This window comes from Carlito syrichta, unplaced genomic scaffold (genome assembly GCF_000164805.1).
Source record: "Carlito syrichta isolate Samal-C Ts95f unplaced genomic scaffold, Tarsius_syrichta-2.0.1 Scaffold305645, whole genome shotgun sequence".
Classification (NCBI taxonomy): Eukaryota; Metazoa; Chordata; class Mammalia; order Primates; family Tarsiidae; genus Carlito; species Carlito syrichta.
The window spans coordinates 786,350-803,302 of record NW_007249741.1 but is presented as its reverse complement, the minus strand read 5'-3'; the positions used below and the strand labels follow the sequence as shown (position 1 = coordinate 803,302).

At 31.9% G+C, this 16,953-nt stretch overlaps 1 protein-coding gene across 1 annotated transcript in view; it reads right to left on the bottom strand.

The window, feature by feature from the left end:
- LOC103264319 (dachshund homolog 1) overlaps positions 1-16,953 on the bottom strand; it is a 420,253-nt gene that overhangs the window by 24,763 nt on the left and 378,537 nt on the right. Inside the window, 3 exon segments of the mRNA XM_008061964.2 lie at positions 10,396-10,464; positions 10,980-11,123; positions 14,242-14,389. Of these exon segments, the coding sequence (XP_008060155.2) occupies positions 10,396-10,464; positions 10,980-11,123; positions 14,242-14,389 (361 nt within the window).

Below are 16,953 nucleotides of genomic sequence, written 5' to 3'. Positions count from 1 at the left end.
CAAGTGAGCACACAGAAATCTGTAAAGATATTCTCAAGACTATGTTTAGTATCAAGAGAAATTTCTGACACAATACACTCCCCAAAACAGGGAAACTGGAAGGGAATGTGAGCTCATTCTTGGACAAGGTTCAACTGCTGGAAAAGCAATTAATTTGCTTTGGCTGTGCTAATATAGGGGAATTAGAAAGTGTGACACAAGACAAATAGAAATAATTAGTTCTCCAAAATGATGTTCTCATTAATATGGTTCGAACAGTAGAAATAAAAAAAACATTATTGTGGCATGTCTGCATTCTGTCCCTAACCATGGGAGGTAAAATAATGCACTATAAGCATTCTCATATTCATAGTCCAAATGATGATGTTTTACTTTTTTTCTAAAGAAGATTTTATATTAAGGGGTGTTATATGTCTGGGATGTCTACACATATACATGCTATCAAAATTAATAAAATACCTTTCATAACCATGTATTTGTGTATCTATTTTTTATTTTACTCATACAAGTCCTATATTGTAATGGACAGACTTAAAAATGGAGGTTCTTTCTCCATAATTTAAATATTTTCAGATCACTCTTATGACTCTCAAAGTGTAACACCAACTATCAGAAAAAAAAAGTATATATGTTCCATTTTTTAAAAGTCACTCTGTTTCTTAAAGTTCTCTTAGATGGCCAGGCTACTTTTGCTGTTTATGAGGAATACAAAAGGAGAAAGCAGATTTTGTGAATATGAGTTAGTTCTAATCTGTATTGCTAAATGGTAACTGTCTTCAGCTTTGGTAGTCATTATACACATTTTTTACTTTATAAACTTCGATAAACAAGTTAATTGGATAGAATGACCATTATTTTTCCTTTGATAATAAAGATATAAAAACTCAAAGAAAAAAACCTATTGCAAGTAAATTTTCCATAAATCTGAAGATAATACTATACTGTCTAAAAATTAATATCTTGACAATAATAAAAAAACAAACTTCCTATTTTTTTCATGGTAAGACAATGTTTCTTTACTTTTATATCAAATAACAAGATATAAAATTATTTGGAATTCATAATAATAAAAAGTCTCATCAATATAAATATGTATAAAGTTAAAATAGTGGCTTTTTTTCTACTTGTTTCCTGATACTTTCTTGCAGCCAGTCAATTGTTACTATGATACCATAAAAAGATGTAAGTGAACATATATTATCATTAACATTTGTTGATCTTTTTATTTTTCTTTAAAAATAGATGTTAACATTAAATTTTCTTTCTTTCAAAGGTCATCTCACTTCATTCATTCTTAAATGTCTAAATTTCCAAAGTTTATTTTGTACATTTACAATGTCCACACAGAGAGGTACGTTACACCTTTTAAATTAGGATCATCTATGAATTTAATTGACACACTCTGTTTAACCACTCTTTCACATCACTAATTATGACGTTAAATCAAAATGGATTTAGCACTGATCTTCAGAGTCCCTTGCTAATATCTTCCCCAATTTCCATATATCATTATCCTTGGACTACTGGTCTTCAGACAATGTTTAAGCCCAATCACAAACACATTTATGAGAAAGCCAATTTAATTCATTTGTCAGTTTTTACCTTTGCTAATAAAACATTATATTTTGTTAACATGGCTCTATTTCAATGCTTACTACCAGTTTAGCTGTACAATATTCACATTTTCCTCTCTAAACTTACAATTCCAATCCATTATCACTGATATTCCCAGATTAAAGGAATTTCTACAACTCCTAAACTCTCATAGTGGCAACTGCCTGTTCTATTATTTTTATTAGAAAAAATAATGTCAAATATATTACAAACTAAGGTCAATCATTTTGCCTTAATTTACTCCTCCTAGGTAAAATGACATCACAAAACTTCATGAAATGTCACAATTCAACATGGACATATCATGACAATAGTGTTTTTTTTCCATAATAACCAGTTTAGAAAACTGGCTCTATGAAAAAAATACACTAAAATAATGTTATGTAATTAAGGATTATAACAAAATATATTTCATTACTATTTTTAGTAGCTTCATGCTTAACAATCTCTACTCTGTCTATTTCATACATAATTAGTTTAAACTACATAAGAAGCAATTTCTAACAAAAATCTGCATGAGGTTTCGGCATTTGGAATTGAAGCATATCTATTATATTCAAAAACAAGATTTGCTTTTAAATATATTTTTAAAATAATAAAAATACTTATACTACAATTGTAAGTAAATATATTCTTATTAACATTTAGAGTATATCTGAAACTTTGTATTTAGTATTAATATCTGATTGACTATTTAAATAAGTAATCAACAATGACTCATGATCACTATAGAATAGCCTGTTTATTGGTTACTGCCTACAATCAATATCACCTTTTGTTCAATTTAATCAGTACTGTCTTAAATTGATTAGCTGCATTAAAATACTGCCAAACTCTAAAAGTCTAAGCCAAGAAACTAGACGCAAATTTGTTATTGTTTTGTTTTGTTCACAGTAATATGATTCTAATATTTATATTTTAAGATATAAAAAATAGTTTAAGGTAATCCCTGTCATGATTACTGATTTCTAAGTGACTAAACTATAGTCAATATGCAATGCTGACAGTTCAGAAACTAGTTTTAAGTCCTGATGGTTAGTTTGTTTGTTTTGCATTTTTAAGAATACCTCATTTTCTCCCCCGCATGCCCATTTTTAATCTAACTAAAGACATTTTTAAATATGGGAAACTTGGTTCAGGTAACTTAAAACAATTCTTGTCAATCTCTACAAACTCTTTACTAGGGGATTAATTCAACATTGTATTATAAATAAAGACTGACTTCCAAAAAAATGAAAAATAAATTATATAGTAAAGTAATAATAGCTTCAGTGTTTACCAGTTGCCAGACACATAATAAATATGTTAACTCATAACAATAAAATTTAATAACAAAAGCTAAAACCTAACTGTGTATAAACCATTGTCCAGTATGCGCTAAGTGCTTTATATGGATTCCTTTATTTAATCTTCACAACTACTCTCTGAGGTTAAGCTATTGCTAAAGGGGCGTTAAAAAATATAAAAAGAAAAAGTGATGCAGAGATTTTAGTCTAGACCAGACTTCTCGCATTTCTTAACTAAGAGACTCTATAAAGTTACCTAAATAACCCCATTTTCCACATGAAACCTAAAAGTTTGTTTTTAAGTATCAGAAGTATAAATCTGCATAAAGCAGTTATTTGGCAATCAAATTTGAATTATGCTTTTGTAAAGATCTTAAAATGGTAAGTTTAAGTAAAGTTTAACTTAGCACTGTTAAAGTATGAGAGTGTTGGTATCCCATTTAACAGCTTCTATTCGAATACATACTTTAGAAGAAACTCTCCAAGTGTAATTTACAATATAAAAATTCAATTTGTCTCTGACATTTAAAATTTATCATAAGTTCATTACATCCTGAGTTATAGAGGCGTAGATGAATCTTTTCTTTAAATATGATTGATTTCTTAATTTTTTTCATTTACTACTTTATTTTCTTTGCCTTGAGTGAGGTTTTCTCCAGGGTGTCTGGAAATGTCTAGGCACAATGGGTGTCACAAAAGTAAAAAACTGAAAAGGAAACCTTTTTCCAGTTGTATGTCATACTCTGGTATACAGTTCTCTGGTAGTAGATTGTTCCGTATGTTTTACGTTATTAACAGGCAATGTGCTTAAAATGAGTGGCTGCAAGTGGTTATCCATCTATCCAAAATGATGTGGCTGCAAGTAGTTATCTTGTAAGAAAGACATTAAGTCCAAGCAGCAAGACAGTGGGAACAAAAAGGACTTTGGGGTCATAAATTTGGATTCAAATGCCAGCAACCCTACTAACTAGTAGTGTGACTGTGAGAAAGCTTAGGTGATCTCACCTTTAAATTAGAATGTACAGGAAAGGCTTAACAAATTTCAGTTCCCAGTACACATCATTATCTTAATAAGTAAATACTTATACTTACGGTTAATGTACTTAAATCTAAAGAAAGAAAATACATTACTTGGAAATTCATTGAGTGGTAGAATATTTCATTTAATGAAAATGCTTGATCAAAGATATAAATAACCTTCATAAGAATGACATGAAGCATGATGCTTTGGAGCTATACGTTACTAAACAAATAATAATAATAATCATATATTTTAAGAACAAAGGGGCATGATTTAACATACCTATTCTAAAAGAAATCAGGAAGAACAAGAAGCTGTATGGAAAGAAACTGGACTATATTTTAGTTCCAACTCCAGTGAACTCTTTGGGTGACCTTTAGCAAATCATCTACCTTCACTAAACCTCAGTTTCCTCTTTTGCACAAGAGATTTAATTTATCTTAAAGTCCTTTCTCAATGCTAAGGCAGTCACATCATAAAAGTGTGCTTGGCATACCATCAATGTTGAATAAATATTTGTTGAATAAATGAATAATTTTAAAATTCAGCATGTATCTTCAAATTCTAGGAAGCAGAAAGAAGATATTTTTAAATTAGAAAAAAAGGTTGTTAATGTGAAGACAAGTCTTTTATGTCTTTTTATTAGAAGAATATTTGGTTTTCTATGATCTAAGATCAGTCAAAAAAGAATAAAAAGCCAAACAGTTTTGATTATGGTCACTGGATGTAAATAAAAGGGATGTACTTTCAAGTGAAGTTTAAGATTTTGCAAGCACAACTTGCAGATAGTCTAAGATGTCAGAGGAACTACATCCCCATTGATTTTAACAATTACTATTTTTTGTTTAAAAAGACAGATTTTTACTTACAAAGTAAAGCACAAAACTATTTTGAAAGTGAACTTTCAATACTTTTTGGAAATTTTATAAAAGACATAGAACAGCAATATCCATGATTCTCCCATGTTATAATTCATATTTATATACCAATATCCCTAAACAATATTGTTTGAGATATAGATGTTAACATTTACAATTATAGCAAACTAAACAGAAGAGAAGCATGAGGTTAATATACATTAAACAAAAAGAGTTATTTAGTAAATACTATTTATTTATTTTCTGATAAATGTTAATTATTTTCTAATAACACTGATTATAGTATATTAGATTAAATATGAATTTAAAATGGAAAATTGAATATAGATATTCAGAGAATCCAAGTCAAGTCAAAAGTGTAAAAAAGAAAATAAAATTAAAAATGAAAACAAAAAAGAATAAATACATACAGCTAATTCAGCTGGCAGATATGAACATTAATTCTGCCAGAAACTGGAATTTGGAGTTTCCTAGTCAGAATCATGTCATCCTTTATTTCCTCCCATCAGTCTCTCCTACTAAAGTCTGAGAAATGTCAGAACAATAAGGATCTTCATATTCACAAGATCTAACATATGAGGGAGACCCAGAAAAACCCATAATTATCTTTTGGAGAGCAGGCCCATTGTTGTACAGGTTTCCAGTCTAGGTAAGTGTTCTAGGAACTCATCAGGATCAGTGTACCAGACAATATCATTGTAAGAGGCTGCCTTTGGCTTCAGATGATTTTTTTTTTTTTTTGAGATTTTTTTCAAGGCGTTTGCCCATTTCATGATGGGTAATTTATGAGTGCACTGCACTGAGTTTCTAGCAGTTTTTGAGCAAAAAGTGCATGACCCCCCATACCCCACCTTCCCTGTTCACCTCATCTCACCACTGGCAACTTTTTTGTTGATGTTGTTTCTCTGAATGAAAAAAATCCTCAAGGGGAAACATTTTGCTGATGTGGAAGAGGTGAAACAAAAAATGGAGAAGCACTAAAAGGCATCAAAATTGACGAGTTCAAAAACTGTCTTGAGCAGTGGAAAAATCACCTTGAAAGGTATATTGCATCAAATGGAGAGTAGCCTGAAGGTGACAGAAGTTTAAACATGTAAGACAATTTTTTAATAAATTTCAGAGTTTTTTTTTTTAATCCTCCCCTTAGGTCCTAATTCATCAGTGGCTGATTCATTCCTTCAGGGTATGCACAGCAGGCACTACGATGTGTCACTCTCCTAGACAATAGGGGCCACGGTAGTGAACAAAACAAGTATGCTCCATGCTCTGCCACAGCTATCATTGAGAGAAGGCACTGAACAAGCACTACATATGTACAGCATGCTCCTCTGGAGAAACAAAAGGTGTGGTAGATCCTCTGAGAGGTGAATCTAGTCCCAGGAGGCAGAAAGGTACCGCAGGGGAAGAGTGAGGGCTGTGGGAAGTGTTTCTTGAGGCACTATCTTCTAAGCTGGGACCTAAAGAGTGGGTAAGTAAAGGCAAGGAAGAGGAAAACAGATATCCCTGGTAGATGGGTGAAAAGACCTTTAGAAGACCTTAGTAAGACCTTTAGAAAAACAACAACAAAAAATTCCAGTGTGATGGGAGCACAGAGATTGAGGGGAAAGTCGTGATAGGGTCTAGAATGTGCGAGAGTGAAGGAAGGAAACATCAAGCTCCACTCATCCTTCATTATATACTAAGGATATTAAATTGGATCATTGGCAGCACCATAGGGAAGGAATAGTGAAGGGAGCTAAAGTGTGTGGAAAGAGTACATTATTGGTTTTGTGCATTGAACTATGAGGTTTCTGTGAGACAACTAAATAAAAAGTTGGATATTATTATCTGGAGCTCAGAAGAGAAGTCTGAATGAGCTAGAGAGATATCATTATAAATATTCAAAATATATAAGTTAAAGAAGCCCATTAAGTAGATGCCATTGTCTAAGGAGGAGGAATAAAATAAGACTAGAACTTAACTGAACTACACCATCATGTTATGGATTTGACTGCATAAAGTGTGTTTATGTGCGTTTACATATGCAGGGCAGAAGGAATTCTGAAAGACACTTATGACTAGCCCCAAAACTGCTCAATGTGTGTTTAAAGGAATTCTGTCTTCCTTACATGTTCAAAAGACCTTAGAAAAGCTTCAAAGTAGGCTAAATTTTTCAAAGTCCAACACAAATCATGCCACAAATGTGTAATTCAGTTCCTGAAACAAGTTTTTTTTTAAAATTGTTAGATGCTTTATTCTGTATTCATAGTATCTCCTCCAAACTCACATATTTTAAGTTAGTTACTAGAAAATCAGCAATGAAGAATTTATCCATTTGTACAATGAATTGATTCACCTTATTAAGAAATATAAGTAATTATGTAGGGCCTATTTCCTCAGAAATATTTTCTAAACTGGCTTTTGGTTTCCTCTTTTCCTCTGCTGTAGTTTTATAGAAATGGGGATACAAAATAGTAATGATGTAATAGTTAGACTACCCTAAGGTGCATCTTTAGGGATAATGATTTAGCCCTTGAGCAGCACTGATGTGCCCAACTTCTAGGTGACTAACTCTTGGGCCAAACGTGGCATTTATTTATTGCCAAAATGTTCAAAATAAATAAACACATGATATATAATAAATACTTGACAAGCATAAAATTGTGGGCTTATTTTGTCTTTCCCAATACATTGAGTTTATTTTGAAAGAAAAAGCAATTTCAGTTATGGTTGGATTGGGAACAAGAAAGAATATCAAGAGTATCATAGCACCTGAGCTTGGGGACACTGGGAGAGAGTAAGCAAAGGGAGCACACAAATGTGTTTGAGTCATTCTTGAATTGCGAAACAGCAGGTGCTCATGGCCCCCCAAAATGCATGACATAGATCATTTCACAAATTAGTAATTTGTTTGGGCCCTGTCTGTTATGCCTCTCCCGTTCTTGTGCTTAGACAACAGTTTACTAAATACAATCTTCTTTGTTTAATTTCCTCTGTTCACAGTTAATTGTGTTTTGTTTGTTAGCTTCTATATGTATTGACTTAGTCTAAGGTTAGAAAAAAAATTCAAAGAACTAAATGAGTTTATTGAATGGGGTTATAGTATTATATGATGATTTCTTTGCTCTGTTATTTTAAAAATCTTGAAATAGTCCAACTGCTAGTGAAATAACTTTTTAGCAACTGACAGTTAGAAACAGATTTATCTGTAGTGTTTTTCTTATTACATTTTGGGGCAAAATTATATTATCTGATAAATATCATGTATATTAGTAAAATTTTTTATTGAAAATGAACACTTTTTCAACAATCCAACAGTGGACAGGCTGAATTAATGAATAAAGCAAATCAGGATTTTGTGTTCAGACTGAAAGCAAAAATAATTCCATAATTATTTATATTTGGCTTTAAATCACTAGGTATAATTGTTGTATAAATGTTTTGTTTCTCTAATCATGAAGTTGTCTGTGTGGGTTTACAGTGTTCTTCAACTGATACCACTCTGGAAACCAAAATGAAGGCAATCTGTGATTAAACCTTTTCTTTAGGGGGGAAAAAAATCACAGCAATGGAAATTGAGAGTTGTTTATGTTTCAACCTCATACATCAAGACTTTGTCCACATTAAAATGTATAATTGAATATGTGTGAATTTTACAAATTCAAATAAAAATAACCATAATCTCATTAACAACCAAAATGCTGCTGACAGCAGACTGATGGCGTACATATCACGTCAAAAATTAAAACACACCGTGCGTGGTGTCTCACGCCTATAATCCCATCACTTTGGGAGGCCAAGGTGAGAGGATTGCCTGAGTCCACGGGTTTGAGACCAGCCTGGGCAAATTAGCGAGACCTCATCTCTACAATAAATCAGGAAAAATTAGTTGGGCGTGATGCACTTGCCTGTGGTTCCAGCTACTTGGAAGGCTGAGGCGGAAGGATCACCTGAGCCCAGCAAATCAAGGCTGCGGTGGCCGTGAGCAAGCCACTGCCCTCCAGCCTGGACAACTCTGACTCAAAAAAATAAATAAATAAATAAATAAAACATTTTATCATTGCCTAATCACTCCATAATATTAATAATGAATCTCTCATTTATATGCAAGACAATATTGTCTCTAAGTTTTTCAAATTTATTTTGGAACACCTTATGAGTTCTGTGTATACCAAATAATTTATGTGTCACACATATCTGTAGGCACGTGTTCTTTCTTAGATCACTTCCAATTTCATCTAAGTTAGTGCACGAATACTCCCTGCATACACACATTGGTGCTGACATTTACATTTGCCTTACTGGTGTTATTGTCCCTTATAAAGAGGACTAGCTTTTTGCTAATAGTAATTTGTTAACATGTATATGCAAGCTTTATAAGATGCAATAGAATTCTTGTAATTTTAATGATATTATACATACACACACATACTTACACATAATTGTGCTGAAATCTACAACACTCTAAAATGTAATATATTTTCTATATCTATAATTGCATTTATCATGTATATATAAGGAAATGTCTTATAATAACTTATGAATTTTAAAATATGGTATATTTCTTAACCTTAGGACGTAAAAACTAAGTATCATAGCCTCAGGAAAAATAAATATAGGCCAAAAAACATTCCATATAACATTGTTTCCTCAAAAATATTTTCTGAAACTTGTGATTTTTTTACTTATTATACATATGATACTTTACAAAAGAATATTTCCTTTACACTAAGCCAAGAATGACACTTTTGGAGCTGATTAAATAACACAATTAATGTCATACAATATCCTAAAAATGATTGAGCTTAAAATGCAGAATAAAGGCAATTGGGAGGATTATGGCAGTTAATCATTTTAGGCATCCCTTTGAAGAATCACCTTCATTTAGAACTGAAAACAAAGGCTCTTTTTTACTGTTTAGTATTCATGTTGTTAGGTTGAGTTTGTTGTCTAGAATAGATGTTTGACTATGCTACCTTCTGATTTTATTCTTTTCTAAAAGTGTGGCCTTGGTAATATACGTATTTAGCTCTTCTGAGTGTTTAATATAACTCCCTTTGGGATGCTATATATTATTTTGCTCAGTAGATTCGTGTTATTAAAATGTATATAATGGCATACAGATCATTTGAAAAATCCACATAGGAACTAAGCAATCTTATTTATTGTTAATATTCAACTAGTCCGTTTTGCATGTACCTTGCAGTAACTGTCATAAAAATGAGTAGTTGACATTTTTAAATGGAAAGAACTATCTATTTGATTAACCCATGATTTTATTTATGCAACATAGAACTTATAAACCCTTCCTGCATTAGATTGGGCTTCAAACATTCAATAAAACACATTTACTGTGTCCAAGATTAAATCATACATTGTTTAAAATTAATTATTCCTTTTTAATTGCATTGTATAAACAGAAATGACCTGTTAATTTAAAGAAAATCTATCAGCACAGAATGAATTCACTCATATAAACAAGCAAGATGAACTTGACCTTGTTTGAACTTGTTTTGATGTGGCCCAGATGGTAGGCTACATGCTTGAATAGCAGGCTAAAGCTGAGGAAAAACTCATATAGCAAGATCTAGATTTATAGCCTTCTGCAAATTCCTACCTTGTATTGTCCTTTCAGCATCTGTTCTGCTGCCACTACGGTCAGCTTCTATCTCTGGGGTCAGAGAGTCTAAAAGCACAGAAAGGTAAGAGTGACACATATTTCATTCGATTCCTATTGTTCTTTTTTTTTTTTTTTAAAAAAAAGAGCAACCTGTTACTTTGGTGCTGAATTAAAATTACATGTCTTTGTCATCTTTTAAAGGTTGAACAAAACTATAATCATAAGAATTTTCCAACGATTTGAATAGATACATAATGCAACACTGTTTATAAAATAGGATGAAGCATGAGAAGTTCTCAGATTAATATCATATCATGTTTCCGTAGAGAGAAATTTGGTCATACAGAGAAGTAATGTCAGGTTCCCCTGACTGGAGAGTAAGAAACAGCACGGTGGAAGCACCTATGAAATAAGGCGTCTCCCCATTTCCTCCAATACGTTCTTCCCACCCTGCTTTCAGTACAAGCATAGTTGAATGAATCATGAGACACAGAAAGATAAACAAAACCACAAACATATGTCTAAATTGTCCTTTGAGTATTAAAAATGAAAGTCAGTCATGCAGAGACACACCCTCTTACCGTTTAAGACCCTGAGACTATCTGTTGAAGCTGCCTGTTTTAGTGTCTGCTCCGCTTGCTCACGCCGTTTTGTCTCAAATTCAAGTGCTTCCTGCAATTTTCTCTTTGCCTTCTTCTCCTTCTTTAGCCTCTTTTGAACTATGGCTAGAAAACAGTGTGCACATGTTATTATTGTTTTGATTTTGACAACGCTGATAATTTACAAATGATCTATTCATTTTTTATATGACTCATTTTGTTTCCCTGTTCGCTGAGTCTATCTACAAAGAGGAAGTTTAAAAAACCCATCTTTACCTAAAATAATTCCCAGTAAGATGTCAAGAAGACCAATTTTGTTTTAGGCTTTGAAATACTACATTACAAGAATGGCTTTGTCACATGAAAAGATAAAATTAATGGGCAACTAATTCTAGGAAATATTTGTACTCATTGATAAAGGAAACTTGATTAAATGAATCTTGTAGCTTTGTTCTCTGCCCTTGAACAGAATAGTGCAGAGTTCTGTGAACAGTGCAAACTTTTATAAACACATTTCCTTATCTCCTTACAAAAGGCCAGTTTTGAGCAGCAAATGGAGTATTGCCCACATAAATTCTTTGGAAAATAATGTTAAACCAACTTGGTTTTTAATAATTTTTTTCTTAAAATTTTAGAAAATGTGATGAATACTTTTGTATTTTGGGGGTAAAACAATCTTAATTATTATTAACATATATAAAAAGAAATATGTTTGCTTGGATGAAGTTATGATAATTTTCTGAGAATAATTTCATAGTAAATTTACAGCACTATGATATATTTCAAGAAAATATATTTTCATACTGCAGCAATCTGTACAAAAATCTCACGGCTAATAATAATGTGCTGATGATAACAATTAATGTAGACTACAACAAAAAGTTGATTATGAAAGCTTTTTCTTTGTCTGGACAAGTTAAACATTTGTATATAATATATAATCATTAAATAATAACAAATAAATGCTATTCACAAAATATATATCAACACACAATTGTTTTAACTTTGTTAGAAAATTGTTTTAACTTTTGCTATATATATGTATACATGGTAAATATTAAGCATATGGGAAGCATATGTTTTTATCTTTGAATGTTTTTTGACATTTGATAAACACTGTGGATGTCATTGTTGTAAAATCAGTATGAGAAAATACTTATGTTAGTCATAAAGAATAATGATTCCAAGTTTACTATTTGATTTCTTACTACAGATTAAATAACAGTAACACTTTCATTTAACACAATGTTTAGTCAAATACAAAATAAGGTAATAATAGGTCAATTAAGCATATGCTTTAATTTCTAATTTCCACATAGCCTATTATTGCTTTATTAATATTTTTAAAATGGCAGTCTATTAATGTGTTAATTGTTGCTGTATCATATATTTTTAAAAACCTGTTTTTTGTATCAAAATATACATTGTTTATAGTCTTATAAGAAAAGTATTAGATTTAATTTCAAATATATGTTAATTTCTTTTATCTAACAGTGTTAAAAAAAAACCTTAAAAATTACTTGCATACTATTTCCCTTTCCAATTATAATAATTTTTTAGTCTCTTTGAAAAAAACAGCAATTTCTGAAATATTTATTTGGATTGTACAGTCCCTTGGCTTTCAAGGCTCAAAACCCAGGGCCTTGCTATTGACCACTTCACTGCTTCTTCCTTTGTGCTTGAACCAAATGGGACTGCCATATTCTCTCGTCAAAGTAATACACTGCTTCTATAGACACATTCATAATACATAAGTATTGATAGTTATCACCTTGAATTTACTATTCATAATTAATTAAATGGGAAGTTTATGGTGTGATCTGTGAATATTTTGCCCTCTAGTGGTTAAAGGAATAAAACAGACTGTAAAGCCTCCCAACAGATTTGAACCAATAAAATTCTGAAGGTGCCTCAAGTGACCAAAGGGTTACTTTAAGATTTCAAGGGCCTGTCTTTAAGTCTTGTAGAAAAAAAAAAAGAAAGAAAGAAGGAAAGAAAGAAAGAAAGAAAGGAAGGAAGGAAGGAAGGAAAGAAGGAAGGAAGGAAGGAAGGAAGGAAGAAAGAAAGAAAAAGAAAGAAAGACTAAAAATCAAGTGAGAACAAACCAAAGACATGGCTATCTCATGGAAAATGGTTCCATAGACTGAACTCTTAAGCCAAATTTCCATATTCACTTGGAATGCATCCATTATCAATGTTTATAAAGTTTTCATTATTTTCATACCTGAATCTATGTGAAGTCACATTATTTAGAACTGTATTATATGTGTAGGGTGATAGCCTCCCAAACTGACCTAACTCCAGGAACACACTAACTTGCTTCATAATAACTAATAAAACAACCCTAGTAAGTCCTACTAGTTTTAAAAGCAAAACACAAGGAATAATTTTTTAAATGACTATGCCAAGCATGTAAAAAGAAAATATGTGGCGCATTTATACTGAATACTTATTAAATGAAAAGAAATTTCATTTATATTGAATACTTATTATAGAAAAGGAGCCCTCCCAACTTCTAGAATATTTAAAAATATCTTACAGTTGAGGTAAAGGGGAAACTCGCTGCAAGCAAAATATTCTTCAAATTCACACATAAAATAAACATACAAATATGAATGACCTTCAACATTATCTATAGATGCACTGTACAATGCTAAAAGAAGCAATTCACAGATCAATAATACCATTATTTTTACCCAATAAGAATTCATATCAGTTTCTACTCTGGGTACTTGACCTTGTTGGATGAAAATGAGGCTTTCAGAAAGAAAACTATACAAACACTTTGGTCATTTGCTCAGATATTCATCAGCCTTCAATTTCAGTTGATAAATATCTTACTAAACCTGCTTCGCTTGAATAATCAGTATTCTCTATTTTAGCTTTATGACTTTAACTCAAGTTTTTCAAAGGGCAATTGTGAATGAACATAAAATTATTCTTCATGGCTACCATCAGAGTGCATTCTTAACTTAAAGTATGAATTTTTCAAACTATATAAGCAATAAATATTATATGATTAATCATATAGTGAATATATTTCAATACCCTGAAGTAGGAATGGAAGAGAAAACATATATTTTGGAGGTTAGGGAATACAATGAGTCCAAGATTCAAACTGTGCTCTAAACCTAGTGACAGGTAAATTAACAAGAAAGCTGCAGTTTCAAAGTAAATTTCTAAACATAGCATTATGATGTTGAAAATATTAAAGTATTTAACTTATTTGGAATTGTGAAAATACCTCTATTCTTTTGCTCCATAGCCAACTGCTTCTCAAGTGTTTCTCTTAGTTCTCTTTCCCTTAAAAAATCCATCTTCAGCTCTGTTTTTTCCAGTTGCACCTGTTTTTCTTGAGCTCTGGCATTATCTATGGCCACTTTCAAGAGCCCCTGTACAAATAAGGTATTCAGAAATGGAAAGATTTTGGTACAAAACACATTTCATTCATTACTTAAAAGCTTTTTAAAAGAGAAGAACCCATTTATCAAATTACTTAACTCTTATGCATTCAGTCTACATTCTCTAGGACATACTATAACTACGCACAAAGCTCCTAAGTCTAATTAAACTATTTTAGGAAGACAAATATTTATGGCATGCAGGTTTAATTGCTTCTAATTAGAATATCTAGATCCAAAACTAAATGAGGGCAGCGCATAAGCGTGTCTGAAAAATAAGAACTGAGAAAGAAATTAGGCTGAAATTCTTCCACAAGAAATGGTCTGACATGGTTTATGCAAGCTCCCAGGATCCTGGCAGTACTCACCTTCTCACAGGAACTCATTCTCCCACTCCCTATGAAGGCTACACTAGCCAAAAAGGTCTTCTTTTGATTCCTCAATACAACAATTAGTTTCTGCCCCAGGGAATGAGTTGTTGCTGTTCTCTTGAATACTTTCCTCCAGCTCTTTGCATGGCTCACCCCCTCATTGCATTTCATCTCTGCTCAAAGTTACCATTCAAGAGAAGCCTTCTCTTATCATCCTATCAGGAATAGCCCTTCTGATAGAATAGAAATGTATCTTATTACTCCCTCCTTAAAAGTTCTGATAGCATTTAATGTTATGCAATATTGACAGATTTATTTGGTTACTGACCTATGTTGTAATTCTTTCACTAAAATATAAGCTTCTGAGGCAGGGACATTTATTTTCTTTCTTTCACACTTTGTCTCCAGGGCCCAGGGAGTGCTTAACATGTGTTCATAAAATTTCATGTATAGAAATTACAATACTGCTACACTTTTCTTGAAATATATAATATATTTAAGGGATCAAATACTCGGTGGCTTAGTGGTGCATATTCTTAAAAAACCATTCAAGATGGCTGTAATAAACTGAGAATAACTTTTAGGAAACTATTTGACTAGCGTAATAATTGAAAAGAGCATGTGGTGAAAACAAAGTTTACTAATTCATACAACTGATTACAGATATACATATAAATATATAATTTTAATTACTGTATGTTTTTAAAAATTTAGCAGTATTTTGAAATTTTTTAATTGAGATTATAGAAATATGTTAAACATTTAAAAAGAATTCTCTGTTTTCTCTCGTAATATGCTTTGGACCAAAGTTACTAGTACAAATTAGAGCTAAAACTTCTGTTCTCTTCAATCCAGCAATACAAATGCTATTTTGAAGTAGAAGATATTCTGCCTTGGTCTGTGACTATTAGTGACAAAAATCTCGATTGAAATTGAAATGAGATGGAAGTTGACACCATTTGTAGATGTGCTCTAGGATGGGACCTCTTACAGGAGACAACAGAGCAGAATGAACCAGGAATTTCAACTCCAGTGTGACTTGAAACCAAAGGAGGAGTGAGCTTACTTCAGTCTACCAATGTAGTTCAGCCTACCAATGTGGTCCAATAAGCCAATTTAATTCTCTTCTGAGTACATATAAATCATTTCATATTTGTGACACCTGACCCTGAATTTCCTGGTATAATTCTTGTGATATGAAGCTGAAGAAGGGTTTCTGCGTGGCGGTTTGCCCCTCCCCACTCTTTTGTTGTTTAACAATGAAACATAGCTGCTAAGGAAACTGCCATCTTAACTCAACTCAGCAACATTCCTGTGTATGCGTCTTCTTCATCAGGAACAAACAATTAGTAACAAATGAAAGAGATCATTACATCAAGTGCCCTTTTAGATCACCCCAATTAAAACTTTAGTTTAGCTGTATTTTAATTCTAAGATACCAAATTCTAATTTTCTGCTCTGATTGCTCTTGTTGACTTATCTTTGAAAGATGTACTCTCTGTGCAATGTCTAGAGATTATTTAGCAAGATGCCAATGTTGGCACCACTTAATGTGTTGATTGGTTGTATTATCAGTAGCTGTTTAAAATAAATTACTATTAAACTATTATTGTCCTTGGCTGACAAAACACAATATTTTGGTGTTCTTTAAATACGAAACAATCATTATGAATAAACATATTGAATAATGTTAAACTGCAACTCTAATTTGTGTAATTTTATATTAATATTTATTGTAAAGAATAAAGTTGCTGAGATCATTTATGTTTACCATTTCCTTTTGTTACAGTTGTTGCTAATATGGCTAATGGTAATACATTACCTATTCCTGCTGATTATGTCTGAAAAATATTAGCTTTTAGGATTCAATACTCTCTAGGGACTACTTATAAGCTATAAAAAATTAAATTTAATTTTTAGACTTTAAATCAGTGCACATCAGTAGGAGTCCAGTGTGAACAAAAATCTGTACTAAAGCCAAACTGATGCATATGCAAAAGTATGTTACTGCCAGTGACAGCTCTGCTTCAAAAAATACAGAAAACTGATTAAATTTCAATACAGCAGGGGCCTCGGAAAAGCAATAGGAAGTAGTGTTCACAACATCTACAAATCTTTAGGACACCATTTTAACCGTCAGTGATAACAGTATTTTCATATTTGTATAACTTCTGTAACATTTCC